At 38.0% G+C, this 22,355-nt stretch overlaps 1 protein-coding gene across 5 annotated transcripts in view; it reads right to left on the minus strand.

The window, feature by feature from the left end:
- Window positions 1–22,355, minus strand: part of KIF13A (kinesin family member 13A) — a 105,737-nt gene that overhangs the window by 38,814 nt on the left and 44,568 nt on the right. For all 5 annotated transcript variants that reach the window (XM_039712001.1, XM_039712000.1, XM_039712002.1 and 2 more), the window contains exons 4-12: window positions 19,405–19,465; window positions 11,808–11,900; window positions 11,141–11,321; window positions 10,045–10,132; window positions 8,642–8,776; window positions 8,013–8,125; window positions 2,798–2,909; window positions 2,179–2,391; window positions 487–597 (exon numbers count right to left, since the gene is read on the minus strand). In XM_039712001.1, the coding sequence (XP_039567935.1) occupies window positions 487–597; window positions 2,179–2,391; window positions 2,798–2,909; window positions 8,013–8,125; window positions 8,642–8,776; window positions 10,045–10,132; window positions 11,141–11,321; window positions 11,808–11,900; window positions 19,405–19,465 (1,107 nt within the window). The remainder of the gene's footprint in view (window positions 1–486; window positions 598–2,178; window positions 2,392–2,797; window positions 2,910–8,012; window positions 8,126–8,641; window positions 8,777–10,044; window positions 10,133–11,140; window positions 11,322–11,807; window positions 11,901–19,404; window positions 19,466–22,355) is intronic.

Consider the following 22,355-nt stretch of genomic DNA (forward strand, 5'->3'; position numbering starts at 1 on the left):
GGGGTTTTTTAATGTACAAAAATAATTATAAGCAAACATTAGTGACTACATGTACATATTTTCCTTTTCTGGCTAGAAATCACTAAAAGCAAAAGCAACAAATACCACCCACAATTCTGATCCTTCTGTAATTCTTCACTTCCTTAGTCACTTCAAGGGAAACATGTCCACGGTCCCACTGTGGTCTTATAAATAAATGAGCTGCCCAAACATATATTGATGTTTTATTTTAAAATCAAATACTGGCTTTTATCAATGCTATCATGGCACTGCTAGATTTATGCTAATAAAATCTAGACCTTAAAAAAACACCAACAAACAAACAAACAAACCCACCCAAAAACCGGAAACAAGGGGGAAAATACAAAAATTCAGTGACATTTCAAATAGGTGGTGGGAAAACAGCATAGTCCACTAAAGCTCATGAAGTTCAGCTGCCTAGTATTATACAAGTATCTAGCTTCTTCCTAAAAATTTCTGAAGTACCTGTGCAATTTCTTCTGTTTTCCTTAGCTTTTCTTCCCAGGTGACTGTCAGCTCTTTTATTAGTTTTTCTGATTCTTCCAATTTTTCCTTCAGTTCTGGTGCCTTCATGGCCTAAAAGGTAGAAATTAACAAAAACTCTCAGCTGCTCTTACCATTGCAACATCTGTTTGCACAAGGAACCTGAACACAACAACATAACATCAAATGCAACAAGGATAGATTTTTACTACGTTCCCAGGTTTTTCAAGGCAGAAGCTGAGGAAATAAAAAACTTGCAAAGGAGGAGAATAGAAATCACCTTTGTTGAATCCAGATCTGAAACAGCTGAAGATTTACATGGCTCCAGAGTTAATGGAAGGAACAAAAATCTCTGGGTCTGGCCACTCAAACTTCACTGTCTATACAAAAATATGTGAGCATTTAAAAACTTTAATTCCTAGCTGTTGGAAGTGCAAGTGCAAAGTCTTTCTTCTTTGAAACAGCAATTTCAAACACAAATTCCTCTAAACACAGCCTTCCATTCCATCCTGGTTTTGTAAGTGTTCTTAGAGTTGCATTAAAGCTTTTAGACTGACTGTTGATTACCTTCAAAGGAAGGCATGTTCTGGAGCTAACACAGGCTTCTCATTCCACAACAGGAAACAAAAGCAAAGGGCTTGAATACGTCCAGTGCCAAGTAACAATTGAACAGGCTGGCCTATAACCCTATATATGTTGTTTTTAACAGAAGGTAGAAAACACTTAACAAAGTAATTAGCAAGACTTTGGACACCTTCCTACTGATTGTGTTCAGCTGCAGCCTGCCAACATGCTACATTAGTGTTTTCCGAATTAAAATAAGCACTTAGAACAGGTTTTATTTATGAAAAAAGTGAATGGCTCCTTTTCCTTAAAGAAGATTTTCCCATTTCAGTCCATAAGGAAGTGTTCACATGAATAATACTATTCCTTAAATAATGATGAAACTTAAACACCACACAAATTTACCCTCAAGCACAGTTCCGCTCTTTTTCCATCAGTATTTGTATCCTTCCTGAAAAAACCAAAAATATTTTCAAATCTATTAACTACCTAATTTGTTCAGATATCCTGGATACCAAATAAACTATCCTACCTGGATACTTTATTGTTCAAGTAGAAGTATAAATCTAAGATAAGCATCAATCACAGTGCCAGCTATTAAGGCAGTGAAGCATTAAGGCAGTGACGGTTTTCAGTGTTCCATTTCTGACAATTTTTGATAGATTTTCACAAATGTTAGAGAGAAATGTCCCCTAAATTTTGTTGTCCAATAACAGATTTATGACTTTTCACACTTTTCCATCTGACATTATGTATAGTCCACCAATGCAAAAAAAAATCCAAATTCTGCTAATAAGTGAGTCTACACAATGAAGATGTAATCTAGTCCTTATCTGTGCTGCATCAATTATTGCTTGGCCTTAAGTTCCTCAAGAACTAAAAAGGGTCACCATCAGTACAATGTTGTCCTCATTTAAAAGTTATTCAAGATAAGCATACATTATGCTGGATTTAGGAAAAAAAGGTAAATTATTTTGTTTAAAGAGGAAAGAAAAAAGAATGGGTGTAAGACTCTTCCTTTCCACATTTTGTAAAAAAAGCTAGTCTTCCACACAGAATGTGACAGTTCCTTGAGAAACTCATTTTACATTGTACTGTGTATGAGGTTACCTCAGCTTGTGAGAGCTGCTCTTTCAGTTTTTCAACTTCTTCACGTAATTCTCTGATGACCCTAGCATTTGGATCTTCATTCACCACAGCATGATTAACTATTCTTTTGGCTCTGTCTGCATATCTCAGAGTTGAGAGTGTTTCTTCATAGTTGTCGGCTGCTGGACTAATTGTGGCTATCATGGCAGTTTGGCTGTTTCCTCCCAAGTTGTCCTGTAGTGCAGCCACAAAAAGTTCAAGAGTTAAAAACTGTTCTGAGACTGTACAGTGTCTTCACAAAGAGACTTAAAATGCTTAATAAAGACACTAAAAGTACTATTTAGGCATTGAAATGTACTCTGGATATAAACTCATCTGTGTGTTTCATAAACATTTCTATCCAACTCTACCACCTTTGATTCCATTACAAATGAAAATAGTCAAGTAGGATTTTGCTTTGAATTAACACAAGATACACTTAGCTGTCCATATAACTTGGAATAACACAGCTATGAGAGTTCCTTCACTCATTTCTTTAAAAAAAGATGAGAAGTCCATGTACACAGAAGTATACTACAATAATCCTACAAATGAGTAAGCTGACATCTTGTGAATATGGTGAACAGAAAATATAAATTACCTTGAGAAGCCAAGTGAGCACAGAGTCTCTGTAAGGCACAAACTTGTTTTTCCCCTTCCCTGCTGCCTGATCAGCAAGTGATGATATAACCAAGCCCAGTGTTGAAAGTGATCTATAAATGCAAAACAGCAAAATAGCTTTAACACATATTCCAAATGGAAATTTTATAAAACACAGAAAATAGGAATTGCTGTGCAGAACTTCACATCCAATTTAAAAAATATCATAAAATAGTTTATGTTGGAAATGACCACAAGAGATCAGCTAGCCTACTGCCCTGCTCCAAACAAGGCAGTGTATTTCTTTAAAGTTATATATTTGGAGGAAAAAAACTGCTATCAACAGTGTTTCATCATAGGTGGTACTAAGATCATATTTCAGAAGACTGAGACTATGTTGAAATATTTAGAATAGTTTGAAAAGTCTAAAATACACTGCTTCAGTATATGAAAAATCCCTGCCCTTGATTAGACATCTACCTTTTCTCAGAGGATAAAAATCTTCCTCATTTGGCTGTAGTCTCATGACAGTGTTATAAGTCAGCATTGGCAGCACAGCAAGAACCCCTGTGCTGGGAACGGTGTTTAAGAATGCTGACTCAAATGCCAACTAAAATGAAACAATTCTCCAGCCATAAGAAGGCACTGTCAGAACAAATCCAGCTCTGGCCCAGGAGTACTCATGTGCCTGATGAGGCAGTGACCATCCATAGAAGGCTGCTGATCAGAAGAGGCAGATTAGGAGGTCCCTTGGCAAATGGGTTGGGTAATAATTGAGGCAGAGCTCAGCAGCTTCTTCTGGGGACACAGACCAAACAATCTCCCACTTACAAAGGTGCTGCACAAGTGTGAAAGAGAAAAGCTCCCAAAGTGCTTAGCAGACAGCTGAATCCCAAACAACACCGTAGAAACATGAAGAAAATAGCCAACTCATGCATTTTGGTACATGTACAGCTTCTACCAGCTGGGGTAACTGTGTCAGCGATCCATCCAAAGCATATGTGCACTACATTATGCAATACATAATGTTCTCATACAACCCTGTGTAAACTTTAAGCGACATCAGGGCTTTTGGGGTGAGAATCCATCCAAAGCATGTGTGCACTATATTATGCAATTCTCATACAACCCTGTGTAAACTTTAAGCGACATCAGGGCTTTTGGGGTGAGTATGTTTAAGATAATGAGCTTGTTGAGGAGCCTGAGAACATTAAACAGATGCCTAAAGGATTTTAAAGGAGACATCGCTGAAGCCTAAGAGAATTCTGGGTCTGTCACACTCCTGCTCAAATATCCAGCTACTCTCTGTAAGTACCAAGGAAAAAGCTTCAGCAGCATTGCAATTAGATAGTCAAATAAATCTTTAATTGTACTGTTCCACTCCACCCTCTCATGTTTTCCTTTCAAAGAAGTAGTACTATTTTGGTTTATAGGCAGCATTTGCACATACTTATAACAGAGTCTCAGTGCTGCTTGAAACCACCACAGGTTCAGAAATAGCATTTAGAAAATTACAAAAATGTTGCAGAAGAGTATTTTAAGGAAGATATCCTGTAGGATAACTTTCTGATTCACTCTGAAAAACTCATAGCAAAAATAGAAAGTTAAGTTTAGTTTTGTGGCCTAAAGAAAAGCCTAATAATCTCTGAATGTTTGTGAAAGGAGGACAGGAAAAATGAGAGCTAATTCTTGCCTCCAGCCTCTGATCTCCACAGAGAGAGATGACAGCATGCTAAACATGCAAGAGCAAACAGTAGGATGCTCCATGCTGCTCTATAGCAACCTCCTCCAGTACAACTGAAAAGCACCAGCAGCACACTCCCAATGGAGTCCAAGGAATATAAAACTACAAAACTACCCTAAACTACTTTCTTCTGATTCCTCTTTCTTTCTTTAAATGAGGAGAAATGTGAAAACCAAAGCCAAACCCCGAGGGATGGGGAAGAAATGGACAGTCAGAAGAGAAGTAGGAAGAACAGGGATTCAAAAAGACCTGTGATTGAAAACTATGTCCCAACTGGGCTGCAACACGAATTTGAGTTATGGGGATTGCATTTTAATGAACAGGAAATTATAAGGTACAGTTTATTAACGTGGGATTAAAAAATGTGATAATATTACTGCTCCTTACAAATACTGATCTTATTTTAAGGGTAACATTTGCAATAAAAGCCAAATTGGAATCACTTATGTAGTTTGCTTGAGATTTCATAATACAAAGCTGTTTAAAGACTTTAAGGGAAGCAGCAAAAGGAATGGCTGCCCAACAAAATAATTACAGGACTCATTAGCTGCTTTGCTTTTTGCTGGATGATGCATCAGAGATCTGTCATTACTCTGATCCCATCTCACGGTACTTATGTAATGAATCAACCAGAAGTCCTAAGCCCACAGCACACAGCAGACTGAGTCACTCCAGAAGAAGCAGAGTGGACTTGCTGCAAGCTTACAGGAAAGTGCCATTTCTGCACAGTGTCTGTTCTCCTTGTCCCTGTTCCTCAGGCACCAGGCTATCCTTGCTAGTGGGCAGTGGGAAGCTTGCACACTCAGGCAAGTGCAAGCAGCATTCAAAAGGAAGTGGCACTTGCCCATCACAGGGAAACAACTCTGTCCATAAGTGACACCCATTCAAGCTACTTTTGTATAATTTAGAACCAAAAACTTCAATGAGCAGAACACACTTTTCTATTAGTTAACTCTGAATAAAACCTTCCCTCAAATCTGCTGGGAGCCAGACCTTTCCCAACCCATTCCTTGTCCCCACCTACATCATCTTTTTGCATTCAAAAGTTAAAATGACAATAGCTATGATTTTACTAATCAGAAGTAAAATTGCAGATTGCTCAAAGAAAGTATTTTTTTGTAGCCACTAATTGACAGATTGTTTATTCTGCTTCCTCCTACTACTGTGTTCTAGAGTTCTTTAACTACGCCACAAAGAGTTGTTAAGCACCTCCTTTTCTGCACTGGGTATGGGAACTAGCACATCCTGGGGAGGAACAAGCAAATCCAGCTTTCCTATGAGGTATGGCAAATCTCCCAAAAACCTCCTTTACTAAGGTAGCTCTGCACCAGCTCTGAGGGGGAAAAAAAAAAAAAAAAAAGGAAAAAAAAAAGGAAGTAATCTCTATTACAACTTGAGGGAGATGCTGACACAAAATGACAACTCTCAGTTGCTTCAGTAAGTGGGAGAGCAGCCCCTCTCTGCAACATGCTGTCCCCAAGACAGGAAATAATGTTTTCAGTAGGAAAAGTTGTGGGACCAAGGTGGCATCTAGCCACAGCTCTAGCTAGTTCTCATCAGAAACAAATGGTACAGACACTGAATAAACAGGCACATAATTTCCACATACTTCTTCAAGGCAATAAACCATAAAACTAGCAGCAAGTTTACTTGCCAGCAGCTCCATTTTTTATCTCATTAAACATAACACATGCCACTGATATATGTTACTGGGCTTTTTTATAAAAGAAATATAATAAGAAAAGGAGCTGACATAGTAAGGTGTACTGTTTAGATGTACTCTATCACTCCACAAAAAATATTACCTTCCCCTAATGAGTAAGTTGCATTGCACCCTAAAGAAGATTGCACACAATGTCCTCCAAAGAACTAGTTTGACTAAACATGTAAATCTATTTTTAGGCTTAAAAAAGTCAGACTTCATTAAAGCTCCAACAGCAAAACTCTAACAGCAGACACCAAGCACTAAGGATTCTCTTTTGCCTCTCAGCTGCAAAAGAGATTTCAAATAGAGAATGTTAAATAAATGGATTAAGTATTACAGATTTATATCATATAAGAATTTAATTGAATGGAAGATGTAGAGCTGCCTGGTTTTCTTTTAAAAATACCATTTACAGAAATGTTTGGTGCTTTTATGTGAAGTTCTGAATTGTCAGAGGTTCAGCATTGGCAAAACAACCCTCTCCTATTGCATTGATACCATACAAGTTTAACAATGAATAAAGATCCTAAAAGGAAAAAAAAAATTAAGTCTTTCTGTATCCATAGTTATATTTGCAATTTGTTAATTGCTGTTGGGAGAGGTGGCATTTGAATTCTTTCCCAAAAACGAGAAGTAACATTTAATTTCGCCTTTGTTTATGCAAAATACAAATACAGTAAAACCGATATGAATTTAACCAGGAACCTGTGGGGTAAGGTTACAGTATCTGCCATTAGGCAAAGACAGCTACATAATTTTGTTTCATAAGAACTATGCCAAAGTGGCTACCAAGATGATGCATTAGATACAAAGTAGATTAGAAACTAAGCTAGAAAGAGAAAAAATGTTCAAATTAACAAAAGGTAAATTTGAATCATTGTAAGTATGAGTGCTGCTCATACACACATTGTGCTGTCACTGGCAACACAAAATATTTTGTAACATTTTGAAAGAAATTGAAAAACAGTAGCTTTTAATGTAACAGTTGCACTCTCTTTTAAAAAATAGTATATTTAAGACAGCAGTAATAGTGTGCTACATTCTTGCTTTTGGACAATAACACAGTAACTATGGCTAAAAAAAGTGCTTTGCAACTTGTCATTGCTTGAGCACGAATGCCCAAAGCAATGCTAAACCAACACAGCTTCGTTCTGATCCGATTTTCTCAAACTGTGCATTATACCCTTACATATTTTAATTCATGTTGGAACAAAGCCATTCAACTCTGCAATTTTGCACTCTTCCTTAAGCAGATGATGAGACAAACACATGAGCCTGGGGACAGGGTGTATAAATGAATCACAAAAGGTATATGCTTAATTAAAGAGCACTGCTGTCACTTTTTCCAGATAAAATTCATATAGCCTTCATGTGAGTCAAGTATGAATCAGGATCCCTATGCCAATGTCAGGAAACACATGCTGCTCAGCACAGAGCAGCTGAAAGAGCCATATTGAACTGCTTCTGATGAAGCTCTTGAGCTGACTTGTGACAAGCACACCAAGAGGAGGCCAGGGAACAAAGAGTGATTCCTTCAAGATCAGGGCTCACAGCCTGCGTATGCCAATGAGCCTTCATCTGAGTCAGGTATGCATCAGGATCCCTATGCCAATGTCAGGAAACACATGCTGCTCAGCACAGAGCAGCTGAAAGAGCCATATTGAACTGCTTCTGATGAAGCTCACGTGAGCACCAAGAGGAGGCCAGGGAACAAAGAGTGATTCCTTCAAGATCAGGGCTCACAGCCTGCGTATGCCAATGTCTTACTTGTTTATGTTGCTGCCTTCCTTCAGGCGCTCTCCTGCAGCTCCTGTTTTGGAAACTCTCTCGCTCCCAGCCAAATCCACCAGGCTGACCTTGCTGACCTTCTCCCCAGAGTTCTGCACAGACAGGACATGGGAGAACAACAGCTAAGAAACAGTGGCATGAAGCACCAACATGCTTGACACTGGCACCATGAAACATTGTTCTTCATAATCATGTGGGTTAAAGTATCACATTTGAGACATGAGAGATGAAGGAATTGTCAGAGGTCTTACAGAGCTTTGAAAGTCACCCATATCTTTTCTAGTAAAGGCCTGAAGCACCAAGGAAGCAGAACCAGCCATGTGGTAATATCAATCACCTTATGGCAGAGTAGGCCATTAAAACACATTAACTCCACCAACAGTGAAGATCTAAGAAAGTTTCATGATGTCAACATAATCTTAAAAAGTGATCCGACTGTTTGTTTTATGCGGTGTGCTTCCTCACTCTTCCAAGGTTCTCTCAGTCTTGATTACTGGGCTCCATGGTATCAAAAGTCAAAACACAGTTAAACAGATGATTAATGTGAAAGAGAAAGGAAGAAGAAAAATCCACCTCAACTTCATAAATTAATCAACAGAAATACGTACACCAGAATGCAGGTCATAGAGTGTCTGAGTCACAATAATATTGAACACAGCATGAGAGCGGCTGCTTTCTTCATTCATGTTGGTTGCAGCAACTGTTCGTGATTTGTTTCCCTCTGACATCAGTGACTCAATATCCTAGAGCAAAAAGAGTAAAAAGGGATGCTAGGATAAGAGCAAAGTATTGTGCTTGCTAAACAAAATCCCCATCTAGATGGAAGGTGTGTGTGGGTGAGAGGAAGAAAGAAAGGTAGAAGTAATGAGAAAATTCTTTGCACATTTTGAGATGTATTGCTACAGAGGCATATAAATCCACAGAACAATGTTAAATCACATCTCTGTTTTAAGTGCTGCACTTAAAGCCCAGCAACTATAGTCAACTCACCTTTTCCTTATTCCACATTACAAATCATATTGTTTAATGCCAGGAATCAGGCCAGCACAGATTCACTTACACAAGTGAACACAGGGCATCTCTTTATGACCTGCACTAATGCCATCTTCACTTAATTGGCTCAAAACATTACCTCACTTCAACCTGTATCTTCCCACATGTGCAAGACAAAGATGACTATGCAGAGTCTGATATATGTGCTTACTGAGTCTTTGAAAATCGTTTCAGAAGTCATCAGCCAAAACCTAAGCATGAACAACACGTACTAGAATTTGCACAAAGGAGGTGTGCTTTCAAACTAAGCAATTCACCACAGAAGCTGCAAAAGCAGTTTTTATAATGGTATAATATGCACAGATGCTGCAGAAAAATTTTTAAAAACGCAAAACATAAAAAGCAGGACATAACACTACACAAATAATTAACATCTTTTTAAAAACACTTCCAAATCATATTTCCAAATCAGTTTCCTCATAAAAAGAAAAGCCTACCCAACTCATAAAACTGCGCCGCTTTAATTATTTCCACTGTGCCTACAGCGGTTCACTGTCTTCTACAATACTAATTTATTTGAATGTGTTTTGGTAAATCATGTGGGCATAGATGCTGTTGTAATTTAAGTTATGAATTACCTATATACACACCTATACAAAACAGAATGTAGTATTCACCAACAAAATCAAATTCATGCTGAAAAACTAATATTGTTATTTCAGAATCCTCATATTTCCATTGTCAAGCAAATATTGTGTTCATGGCATATATTATATGCAGTGAAACTGCAAATTAATGAGATACCAGTATTATATTTGTAACTAACATAAGGGCAAACCTAGTGCTTCCACATGAAATAAATATTCCCAAAGAATTAGAGAAGATCTTTGCAATGGCCAGAGACCATAATCACTCAAGAACCAAAATATCTGGACAGACATTAGTTTACCTCTTTTGAGACTCCTACTGCTCGTGTACCTAGATGTTATTTATGAACTTGTCCCTGGTTTAAATTTACCTCAAAGTTTGTGACAGCCAGCTGAGACAGGCCATCGACATATGGACCCAGCACCTTGTGCTCTCGAACCTTGAGGGACTGCCGACTCCTGTGGAAGAAAGTACACTTCATGCACAATCCACTAATTAGCATGGATAAACAAAAATTACCCCAATATGAAATAAATACCTTTTTAATAGCAGAAGTCAATTTATATCTTTTCTAATTGTAACAGGAAGAAGAAAGTATTCCAGAATTCGTAACTCAAACAATAAAGAGTCAAACCAATCTAACCAGTTTTGATCTATATACAAAAAATTACTTTTAATGCATCTTCCCACCCCAGTATTTGTGGCTGGAACAAAACCTGAAATGCCTTAATTGGCAGAAAGAATGCTGAGCAAAATAAAAAGGAGACTAAAAACCTTCCCCCCAGCAATTAGCTTCCATTCTTCTCACATTTTCTGCACTTTATTGACACATACCAAGTAAGTCTGAAATCTTTCTTGTTAACTAACTTGCATACAACACCTTCAGCAATTATGTTCAAGAACTGAAATATAAACTACATATATCAATGCTCAGTTGAATAAGTCTTGTCAAACTACTTCCTGTATACACATCTCCAAGCCAGAGTGCCCAACCACTATTTCTGTGTGGACAAAATAGAAGAAAGAATTCTTAAGTAAATGCTAAGGTGTCACCTTTCCACATTCAGAAAAGTTCAATATCTAAACCATAAGGACCAAGCCGTAAATAAGCTTCAAATTTCTCCTAGCTGATGAAAATTTGTACACAAATATTGCCTGTATCAACTGTCAAAAATACCCCAGAATTTACTCGCATGTGGTCTTGCTTTCTGGTGGTAAAGTACTTCATACAGTATTTAGTTGCATCAGTAGGATGGTATCCTAATGTTTAAACTAATCACACCAGTGATTAATTGAACACACATGAATATTCTCCTCTTTCTCGTGTTTGATATCTAATCCTCTCTAAAGAAGTCATATAAACATACATTCTGAAAAAACCTGCTCAGGGACTTCCAAAATCAATTCCTATTTTCAGAGTTTAGAGAAAAATACAGAAGGCTGTGGGGGAAAGTGAAGCTACTCACCCTTTTGGGTCAAGCAGATCTCTGACTTTCTCATTGTAGATTTCCATATAGGACACTTCAACTTTAAAAGTATGAGATTCATTTTCTTCTACAGAGATTCTCTGAAATAAAGCACAACAGAGCCGTGGGATCAGACCCAGCTGCTCTGCATTGCCCATCATGGAAAAGGATTTTCCTGAACCTAAAAGAAAAAAATGAGAAGAAAATGATTTAGAATATAATTTCTTAATTACTCATTTGTTCAAGCACATTTTAATTCTCTTTTTATTGCTCCAGGAGCATGTATCAGAACAACCTGACATGCTGTTCCAGATAGGTTATTCTTTGGACAAGGTAGAGGTAAACAAAAAGAGAAATTATCCTGAAGGTTTCTTTCAGAAGGGAACATTACCTGGGGCCTCCTGGAACACACTTAAACAATAGAAACTGAATAAATCTCCAGTAGAAGACTACTCACTACTCTTTCAGGCTTTGAAAGAGGCCCCAACCAGGATCATACTGACAGAGCTGCTTTTAGGAATTCACCTATCACTGCTTGTGCTAGACACATATGAAATACCATAATATTTCAAAATACAACTTTTAAATGTTATCTACCTTAATATTTATGTTTTGTTGTTCTCACTTCCCATGTGCCCAAAGTGTTTGCCCCCTTTAGGGTACTCACCTGTCTGTCCATAGGCAAAAATACAAGCATTATATCCCTGAAAGGCCTTTTCCAGAATTCCTTCTCCAAGGCACTTGAACACCACTTCTTGACCTAGAAAATAATTGGGTTTGTTTATTTTAAATTGTATAACATGCTAAAAATGACTGAAAACAAGAATAAAAAAGGTTTGCACATTATTTTTTTTTATTAAGAGCACTGATGGAAACATATTATCAATGTACAACTGAGTGATAAGATCAAAACTGTTGCTACCCATCTTTAAATATATTGCTAATTATCTTGCAAAGCGAGCAGTTTTTCAAAAGCTGCCATAGACGTTGAATGCTTAGAAAATAACACAGACATCTAAATTTTTTATTATTTCAGTGTAGTTTCTCCAATTAATATGTATTATTATTTAATCACAGAGTCCTGTAACAAAAAGGGTCAAAACAAAAAGAGTCCTGTAACAAAATTTCAGTGAAATCCATTGGTGAACTAAGACATCAGGGGCACACAGGAGCAAGTAGTTGTTCTCTTGGGAACTTGCCTCAAGTTTCACCATAAGCCATTAGGATTCCCCCTGTAGCAAGGTGATGTTGGAACAAGATAAAAGCATTCCAATTTCATTCAGGAAGAAAATGTGTATTAGGAGGCTGTGAGACTTCAAGAGAGCCATTTGAGGACATATTCTGCCAAATACATAATTTGAAACATCAGCTGCAGAATTTGATAGTTTGAAAATTGTCTCCCTGAGCCAGGCAGATTTTAGATGTACTTCAATCTTTCAGATGTAGAAGATGAAAATAGTCATATTGTTTGCTCGTTTTTTAATAGGAAAGCCCAGAATTTGTAGACCACAAAGAAGTTTAATGTGTTGTCTGCTTCGAGTTCTGATCAGACAATTACATCAGCTGTGTGTACACCCAAAGCAAGGAGAGCTGAGCTAAGGACAGTAATTTTTCACTTTCAGGTGTATGGTTTTAAACTCAGATTCACTGCATGGTGACTCTATGAACACCTGTGATCAGCTGCCTCTCTCATCTTGGTATGGGAGTTTCAGCAATTACTAGTTGGGAGAAATTATTTCTTACCATGGATACAGTAGTGACTTCTGTACTCTCAAAATGGCATAAATCTAACTACATACTACCATTAATATTGCTACATAATTACCTAGGAGAACATCTACATACCATAGCCCAGAGAATTCCTGCAGAACCACTTCTGGAATGACTGCAGAATGTTTTAGAGGCATGTAAATAGGACAAGAAAGTACTCCACTTTCATTTTCCTTTCATTATAACCTAATTTCTTTTCTCCTATAAAGAAAAAACAAGTGCAGCGACACACTATGAAACGGTCTCTGTGTGTCCTTCTAGCTGAATTTCTAAAATTCCAAAGTGTCACTGGACTTGCATTAACACAGTTCAGAAATACTCAATACAGAAACTAAAATCAGAGGAAAATCCACTGTATTCTGGAGTGACTCCATTTCCTTCACCATGTGCATTCAGTGCTAGTTGACCCCTTCAACTAGGGGTCATTTGGTCATTTTATAATATCTATGCTGAGAGAGCACTGTTCAACAACCTGGAAACGGAGAGTGCTCAACTACTGATGAGTGAAATATATCAGCAGAAGACTTTAATAAGAATGTAGAATAAACAAAAAATTGCTTTCTAACCAACTCCTGAGGGAGTCACTTATCTTGCTGAGCAAGAGCACAAAAATCAAGCAAAGACTGAAGCTGAGTATAAATATTAAAAGAAAAATAAAGTATCTATACATTACACAGTCATTGTGAGTGGAATACAGAACCATTTGTCAGAAGAGGAAAAAACTTTTATCACCCACTTCTGACAAGCAATAAACCAGTAATCTCCTCCATGTTTCCTAAGGGAAAAAAGCAAACATTTAAGTGTTTTAAAACTGTGCATGCCATAATGACCATAGGATGACCTACAGATTCCTTTACTGATAAATATCAGGGAAAGAATCCACTTCAAATCTCACTGGCAAAGGTGGATTTATTTTTCAGGAGATACTTAATTTTCAAACTGTCATCACAAACAGAAAATCAATGAGACACTGATATGTAACTCTAAAATGGTATTTTTATTACATATTTGAAGAGCTCAGCAATACCAACACAGACAAATGGTTCATTTAGAAGTGTTGTTTATAGAACCAGTCAAATGATCATGGGATAAAATAAGATGTGGTTTTAAGTGCACTCACAGAAAAGAGTACAAATACTGAACTTCAAATATGGATATTTTATTAACTTGCAAATGCAGGGCATTTAGAGTAGCAGTATATCATCCATGATATTTTGCTATTTTCATTAAGAAACCACACTGCTTCCCCCTTGAATTTTATTAGTGGGTCTGCAAACTGATTACAAACTCTGTATCATAAAAATTATGTCCAGTTCCATTTACAGTCAAAAGAAAAAATACAGGCCCAGTGTCAACACTGCTGCATTTCTGTTTTGCTAAATAAACCAACTGCCTGCAATCTAAATTTTTTTCTTATTTACATGACTTTTCTTCCACAGATGCCTGGCATTTAAAGAGGTAAGCAGGGGTTTTAACTTATGACCTAATCTTCAGCAAATGGGAGAAATTTTTTTTTAAAAAAAGATTACCTAACAGGAGGATTTTCCCTACACTAACCCTTACAGTCTTTAAGAAGGGAATTCCCAGTCTTCCAGCTGGCTAAGACAATTTAGCATCTTAGAGGCAACTAAAGGCCAGAGACATCCATCCCCTGTCCCAGCTTCTGCTCAGAGCAGGGGCAAGCTCGGGACAGCATGCCCAAGGCTGCCAGGGAGCCCAGGGTAAGCAAATGAGCTGCCAGCTCTCACACGCCAGATCTCCCCTCTGCCCATCCTTTTGAGGAAAGGGAAGAAAAGTCTAGTGAATTTTTCTTGCAGACCAGGAACAGCTTCAATGTTAAGTCAAAATTACAAACAGACAAGACAGCTGTGTCTGCTCAAAACCCTCAAGTCACTGTCTCTCCTGAGGGTAGAAGGGTAGAGATCTTTAAGCCAATTGCCTGGTTTGCTTCCTTTTAAAAAGGAAAGTGCTGCAGTCAGAATACATATTTCCTATAAAATTACAGTTTAGCTCCAAGTCAGTTGTATGGCTTTTTAGGAGCCTGTAGAAACACAGAGCTGAGATTTCAGGCCAAACATGATGGAGGTTAGGGAGTTTATGAAAAATCCATGGGCAAGTCAATACAGCGTGGGGTCCTAGGAATGTACCTAAGTGCTGCAGTAGTTATTTATGCCATCTCTTGAATCCTTCCCAAACGGAAGGACTTCTTTTCTTCCTTTTAAAAATCCACTTCATTGCAGGCTTCAATAGGCTCTTACTGTTGTCCAGGCTTGTAAAAAGAATCCTTTGTTCTCATCTCTGAGAATTTCTCAATATCCTCCTCTTCACTGAAATGCCGAGCAGTTATTTGTCTCTGTGAGCTTTCAAGGCAATGAAGGTGTGTCCTCTATCCATGAACTGACTCCTGGCCCATTCAAGTCATGAACAAATGGCAATAAACTATTTTGCTCACTCTTAAAACAGCACTACTGCAGCCTGCAGACAAAGCTCATCCCTCTCCAGATCAAGACAAACTCATTCTGTCCTATAACCAAATTCCCCCACTCCTCAAAAACTACTTCATTGACTTAGTTTTCACCCCTTCCCAATGAGAGATCCACATTTTCACCAAACACCTATGTCTTTCAAAAAGAAAAAAAAAAAACAACAAAAAACAGAAAAAAGGTGCAGAAGCTAGCATGTGATGATCAGCACAAACCATTCCTTGCTTGGAATGACACAGACACAAACTGTTCAGAAATGCACAGCATCAACATTCAGTGTAAAAACCAACCAACCAAAGATAAATGAAAAGCTCCCCACACTGAAACAGTATAGGCTTAGATGAGATATATGCAAAAACGTCTTTACTGTGAGGTGACGAGGCACTGCCGCAGGTGGCCCAGAGAAACTGTGGAGGCCCCATCCCTGGGAGGGTTCCAGGACAGGTTGGATGGGGCTCTCTCTAACACAATATATCAAGTTGCTAAAGAGCCCCCTTATCTTGGGGGGTAGAGATCAGAGCACCAGTTCCACAAAGGCTTGCAAAGAGTTTACTTCTCTTCTGTACTCCAGACTCCCTGCTGTCTTTATGAGAGCCAGTCCTGCAAGGACAGCTGCAAAGATGCCCTCTACAAGTTTCTCATCACCTGAAGGTTACCTTCACGATTTTGTTGGTGATATCACTGGATCATTTAAAATTTAAGACTGCAGTTTCCATTTCAACAGGAAAAAAAATTGCTAAAAAAGCAATTCTGCTGCCAGCAGCAACAATACCCGTGTTTTCAAGTGCTGGAAAGATAAGGTAGGTACTTCCCAAACATGAGTACAGAAAGAAAATTAGTATGAAAAAAATAAGCCTTATGTTCAGCCAAATAAGTTGAAGATCTCTAATAAAAGAAAGATGACTAGTACCATTTTAGGGTCAGCCCTACACCCCAGAGCCTGGGAATTGTTTTCAATTACCCATGCAATTAAGTTTATCCAAACAGGAATTTTGCTCTTGAGTGAACAGTATTAGTAAGTGCTGATAGCAGCACTTACTAATTATATAGATTGATCAATAAAGTGAGAAATAAAGTCAGTCTGATCGTGTGTAATAGTTTTAAAGATCCTGTAACAAATGTGCATTTCCAGGAGTGGACATTGGGTTTGTGGGCATTAAAAAAATAACAGCAAGGAAGAGTTATCCATGTATTTGTCTGTGGTGCACACCATTCTGTGTGTTCTCATGACCCACCTGTCAATCAGCTAAATCTGTAATACAATGTGATATACACAACTATATATCCATTCAACATAATGCAAGATGAGCACATTCAGTTTTGCACAGAGAGCAATGGCTGATAGGGTAGTCTAGTACTTGTTAAACCTCTCACTGTATCATCTTCCACTGTATTTCTTTGATACAGGTAAAAGGGTTTTTCAAAGAACTAAACTGGTCGTACATGCCTTCTTTAAGGATTTTACTTCAGCCTAAAGCTCATACACAACTTACATTGTCAAGTAGTCTGGACTTAGCTTTCAAGCTTTACAAGTTTCCTTTTAATTCTGCAACTCATCCCTGCTCCTGGGATTAAATTTACACATCCACAGAGAGCTACTTTGGGCAGGGAGCGTTGAATGCACCTAGCTTCCAGATCAGCATTCTTTCTTAGTCCAGCATCCAAGAGATACCAATTTAGCTCCAAAAGTCAGGTGGTCAGATGGCTTGTTTGGACTCTAAGATTGCACCAAAAACTGTTACAACATTAACAGTCTCTGGATGCAAGACAAAATGGTTATTTACAAGATGCCTAGGACAATGGAGGTTTGTTCTATGAGCCAAAGAAGTTATGAGAAATCCCAACCAAATCCAGTTACATTTTTTTTGTTTGCTTGTTTGTTTTGGGTTGTTGTTGTTGTTTTTTGGGGCTTTTTTGTTAATACATATGCACATTGAGGCCAAGCTTTGAAAACAGACTTAAGGAGTATTAATATTAACAATATATAAAACCTGAAATATTGCCATATCAGCATTTGGCTTTTGGACCTAAACCAAGAAATGCTACTGTTGTATAGGATAGCATCAGCTCATGCCCAAGCAGGTGAAAAACCCAGTAATTCACACCTGAAACACCTTGGGTTTGGTTTTTAATTACTTTAGTTTCGATATTGTATCAAATTCATTATGTTCTAGAACATAAGGCCTGGCAGTCATAACATAGCTTCAGGCCCATACAACAAACACAACAACACAAAAACAGTGAAACCATTGTTTTTTGTATGCAACTCTTTAAGCTCACATTCTTAGCATATTTCTGAAAAGAAAAAAAACACCACCAAAGTCTCCCACACAGCCTTTCACCAAGAAAGAAACTCCAAACAAACACCCTGCCACCACCACCACTTCCCTCCAACAAAACAAGGAAAAAACCCAAAGCCAAAAACCAGTTTTGGTTTTCTTTTTTTCCCAGGCAGGAATATTGACTGGAATAGGTAAAAAACCACCTCATAACTTACTAGCCAGTAAGAAAGTGGAAGAGATGCAAGGCACCATTTTCTAGAAACCAGTCCAACAAGAGGTTAATCTACATACAGATAATAAAATTTCATTTCTTAGATAAGACAAATCCACTTACATCTTCTGAAACACAATAGAGAGAGCTAGCTTTCACTCAAATGAAAAATAAACAGATCTAGAACCGCACTGAATTCACCTGGAGATGGGTTAAACCAAGACAGAAACAAGTTCAGCTGGTTAGGAGTGTTTCTCAGGTCTGTCCCATCTCTGCTGTGGGTAGTGCCATGGTGTACCCAACAGCAGCAGCTCCCACCTGCACAGAGGGCCAAGGTATGGGCACACATCATCACCTCCTTCCTCTTAAAGGAAACAGGGGTGTGCAGGCACATAAGAAGGTGCTGTGGGCTCTCCCAGCCTGAGCTACAAACACTGTGCAGTGCACCTGTTTAGTGCAAACACAGCTCTCCAACACTGAACAAGTGAAAAACTTTTCCTGAAGAAGTCTCTCTTTGCTCAGGCAATTAAGAAATATAGGGCAGTCCTTACGCACCTGTTCAGTGCAAACACAGCTCTCCAACGCTGAACAAGTGAAAACTTTTCCTGAAGAAGTCTCTCTTTGCTCAGGCAATTAAGAAATATAGGGCAGTCCTTAAGATTTGAGATTTCACACCAGAGCCTACAGTAGTCTGAAATATATTTTTAAGACATGTTCATTCATGACATCACTGATCTTAAAATTTGAGGAAATGAACCCTATCAGCTTTCAAGATTTTTTATGGGCCAAAAATTTTCACAATATGAGTATCTAAACTGAATGTTTGGGGTTTTTTTCCTTTCTATGGACCACAGCCTTGAAATCCCAGTGTTCAGAGCTTTCTCTACCAAAACAAGTCCTCTTATAAAATATGAATATACTAATAGACAAATCCAGTTATGAGAAAGCTGCTAGGATTACAATCTTAGGTGGATTATCCAGCTTTTGGGAGGAAGGAGTCACAAAGCTGATCACTCAAAACACATTAGGGATCTCAACAGTCACACTATGAATCACTTGAAAGACCTGAGATAACCATACTGTCTGAGGAGAACATGCTTTATTCCCCCCTCTCATGCACAGAGATGCAGAGCACTGAAAACATGCACATTCACCACTAGCATCAGTCAGAAGTAATTGCTGATGCAGAAATGAAATTGTGACAGAAACGACAAAAAACACTTCCAGGTGATAAAAAAAGAAAGTTATAGCTTAAAAGCAAAAACATCTCTCCTGAACAGTGTCCCAGGCACCTTAAAACTTGCATTCCTTCTCAGCTGAGGAACCAGTACCCAGATGACTCAATCTCTGTAAAAATGATAACTCTGCCTCTGTGAAGAAGTCACTTGAGCATCACATTGCAAAATGCAAAAAAAACCAAAACCAAACCAACTCTAAACCAACTTCACAAAACAAAAGCCCAAGGTCTCATATGTTCTCAAATTATTTACACTGTCCACTGTGTAGAAAATAGTTTACCTGCATATTTTGTGGTGTTTGATTCATCCATGGACCAGAAGCAGTGATCAAAGGCAAACACCTGTAGAAGCACATAAAAAAGACAAATTAGGAACCCTGACTATAAGACTTTTGTTTTAAAGCAGTACATATCCATGACAGTGTAACTGCAGTTGGGCTCTACTACTTCTGCAGATCCTAAATCAGAACTGTAAAAAGGCATAATTGGCAGAAATACTTTTGTGTAATCATGAGAGAAACAAAGGTCAATACTTCTTCTCTATCTGTATGATACACTATACAGATTACAAAACACAGACAAAAACTAATAATCAACTCAACTCTTCTCCAGGCACCAACAGTGACAAATGTTTCTATTAACAGTATCAGAACAGCAACACAAGGCCTCAATACACAGAATTAGGTGAGATGACTATTTAGCAGACATCAGCACAATATACACAATTTTTACCATGGGATGCACTTCTGATACTCAGAAGAGCATTACTACTCACAAGTCTTAAGGAGCAAATAAATAGTATTAGATTATCCATCTAAACAAAGGGGACAGCACTGCATCTCAGTAGAGGAAGCTCAGAAGCTAGGTCAATACTTCTTTCCTATCTGTATGATACACTATACAGATTACTCCTTACTCTATCCCCTAATACAGACTACAAAACACAGACAAAAACTAATAATTAACTCTTCTCCAGGCACCAACAGTGACAAATGTTTCTGTTAACAGTATCAGAACAGCAACATAAGGCCTCAATACACAGAATTAGGTGAGATGACTATTTAGCAGACATCAGCACAATATACACAATTTTTACCATGGGATGCACTTCTGATACTCAGAAGAGCATTACTACTCACAAGTCTTAAGGAGCAAATAAATAGTATTAGATTATCCATCTAAACAAAGGGGACAGCACTGCATCTCAGTAGAGGAAGCTCAGAAGCTACAAACAGAAGATGTAGCTCTATTAGAGAAACAAGCTATCAGAGCCTGCTCTAATGAAAAGCTGTAATATCATTTCAGCCAAGAGATCCAGTAAGAAGCTGAATGAGATTCAATACTGTGCTCAGAGGGCTTGCAAACCTGGAAGAGTGTCCTGTAAAACTACTTAACATGATGGGATTTGATCCAAGTTTATTTTCCTGCACATTCCAAAACATGATGACACACATTTAACTTTTTTTTTTCACAGGTTTAGGTTGCTACAAACACACCTTAAGCTGCAGTGTATTTTCCACATTTTGCCATCATAAACTGACTGGGGACAAGTTCACAATATAGATTCTGGTTTTGTTATTGGGGTTTTTTGGGGGGAAGCACAAGAGGCGGGGAAAATCTCAAACCACCTTTTTAATAAAACTTTGCCTGGGTCAAGATTGTCTTTGCCTGATCATCCAGAAGGTGATCTCCTTTGTGGGACAAGCCATGCATGTCAGTGTAGAGCAAGAGCCACAGGCTCTGTCAGCCGAAACAGGCAAATTCCCTAGAGACAAATCCTGAGGTGAGGACAAAGACGGATCATTTTCATTTGGCTTTTGGGGATGAAGAACATCTTGTAGTCCCAGCTATTCAGAGTTACTACACAACATAATCTACAGATATGTTGCAATCTAACCCTTCCCAAAACATCTATTGCTGCAAATATTACAGAAGGTAACACCAGGTTAGCACAACAACCTCACCTCTTTCCCTTTCCTCCAGCTTAAAGCAAAACACATCAAATGGCCTGAGAGAAGACTTAAAATACTGAGACAACACAGTCTGTAAGAGTGAAGAGTTCTGGAATTCCCTTCCGAAGAAAAAACAAACAAACCCATAATAATCATCCAACAGGGAGGCCTGAGTCACTGCAGCACAAATAGAATCAGACATCATCATGAATCAGGATGATCCTGATGTGACTGAGTCAAAAATGTCATTTGGCCACTGAACTGCAAGTAAAATGCAGCAGTTACTCCACCTTGTCTTCAGACATTGACATAGGTTGGGGGCATTTTAAATTACCTTTTGTGCATTTGATCATCAAGATGCCATCAGTAAGAACACAAACCTTTTTCCTAACTTCTACAATCCAAGAGCTAATGTTTCTCTTTTCATATTCAAATTCTATGGAAATTTTTGTCACAGGAGTTGCTAACAATATCTGGTCTCTCCAATGATCAAATGGCAAGCAATTAAATTACAAAAAAAACCCTAGACCCTACTGTAAGAATTCAAAACTGACCACTCTTCACCCCTTAAAACTAAGTATTATCTGAAGTGGATCACACAGACCAGTTAAAAAGGTTACTTGGCTATACATGCTTATGTGTAATGACTTAAATGTCAATACAGCACTACTAAAGGCCAATTTAATCTATTGTCCTACACATTTTCCCCTTGGTTAACACAGAAAATGATGACAGGATCATTCAATGACTTCTAATTTAAACACTGGTCTTGCAAAGGGACTCTTAAAACTAAAATATGGGCTTGTAGCCAAGTGTTTCTTCCAGCAAAGCAGATTTTATTGGGATGTTTTTAAAATAGTAAAAATTGGTCAGACTGGTTTTCAAAAGGTCAAAAAATGATTCTGCAATAGGAAGAGAAAAATTCTGCCTTCAGATAAAAGAAATGTAAATATAGCATTTTAGTTTGTTTCCATAATAAACATAAAAAAGCTGGGGCATGGATTTGGTCTATTTATAAATTCTGTTCTGGAAAATTGCCAAATCCTTCTAACAGAAATAACAAGATTACTTTAAAAAAAAAAAAGTGTCAGGCAAAAAGAAAGAAACTGCTGGAGCATGCACTATCTGCAAAACATGCAGAGCAGCTGCAGCTAAACTGCCCTCTCCACTAAAACAGGCAGGCAAACACTTAAATATTACTTTGATTAGTGATGACAAAACAGCAACCTTGAACATTCCCAACAACCATACCTTAAGGATTCACCCAACCAAAACAATTT

Source organism: Passer montanus, unplaced genomic scaffold (genome assembly GCF_014805655.1).
Source record: "Passer montanus isolate IOZ18808 unplaced genomic scaffold, ASM1480565v1 scaffold26, whole genome shotgun sequence".
Classification (NCBI taxonomy): domain Eukaryota; kingdom Metazoa; phylum Chordata; class Aves; order Passeriformes; family Passeridae; genus Passer; species Passer montanus.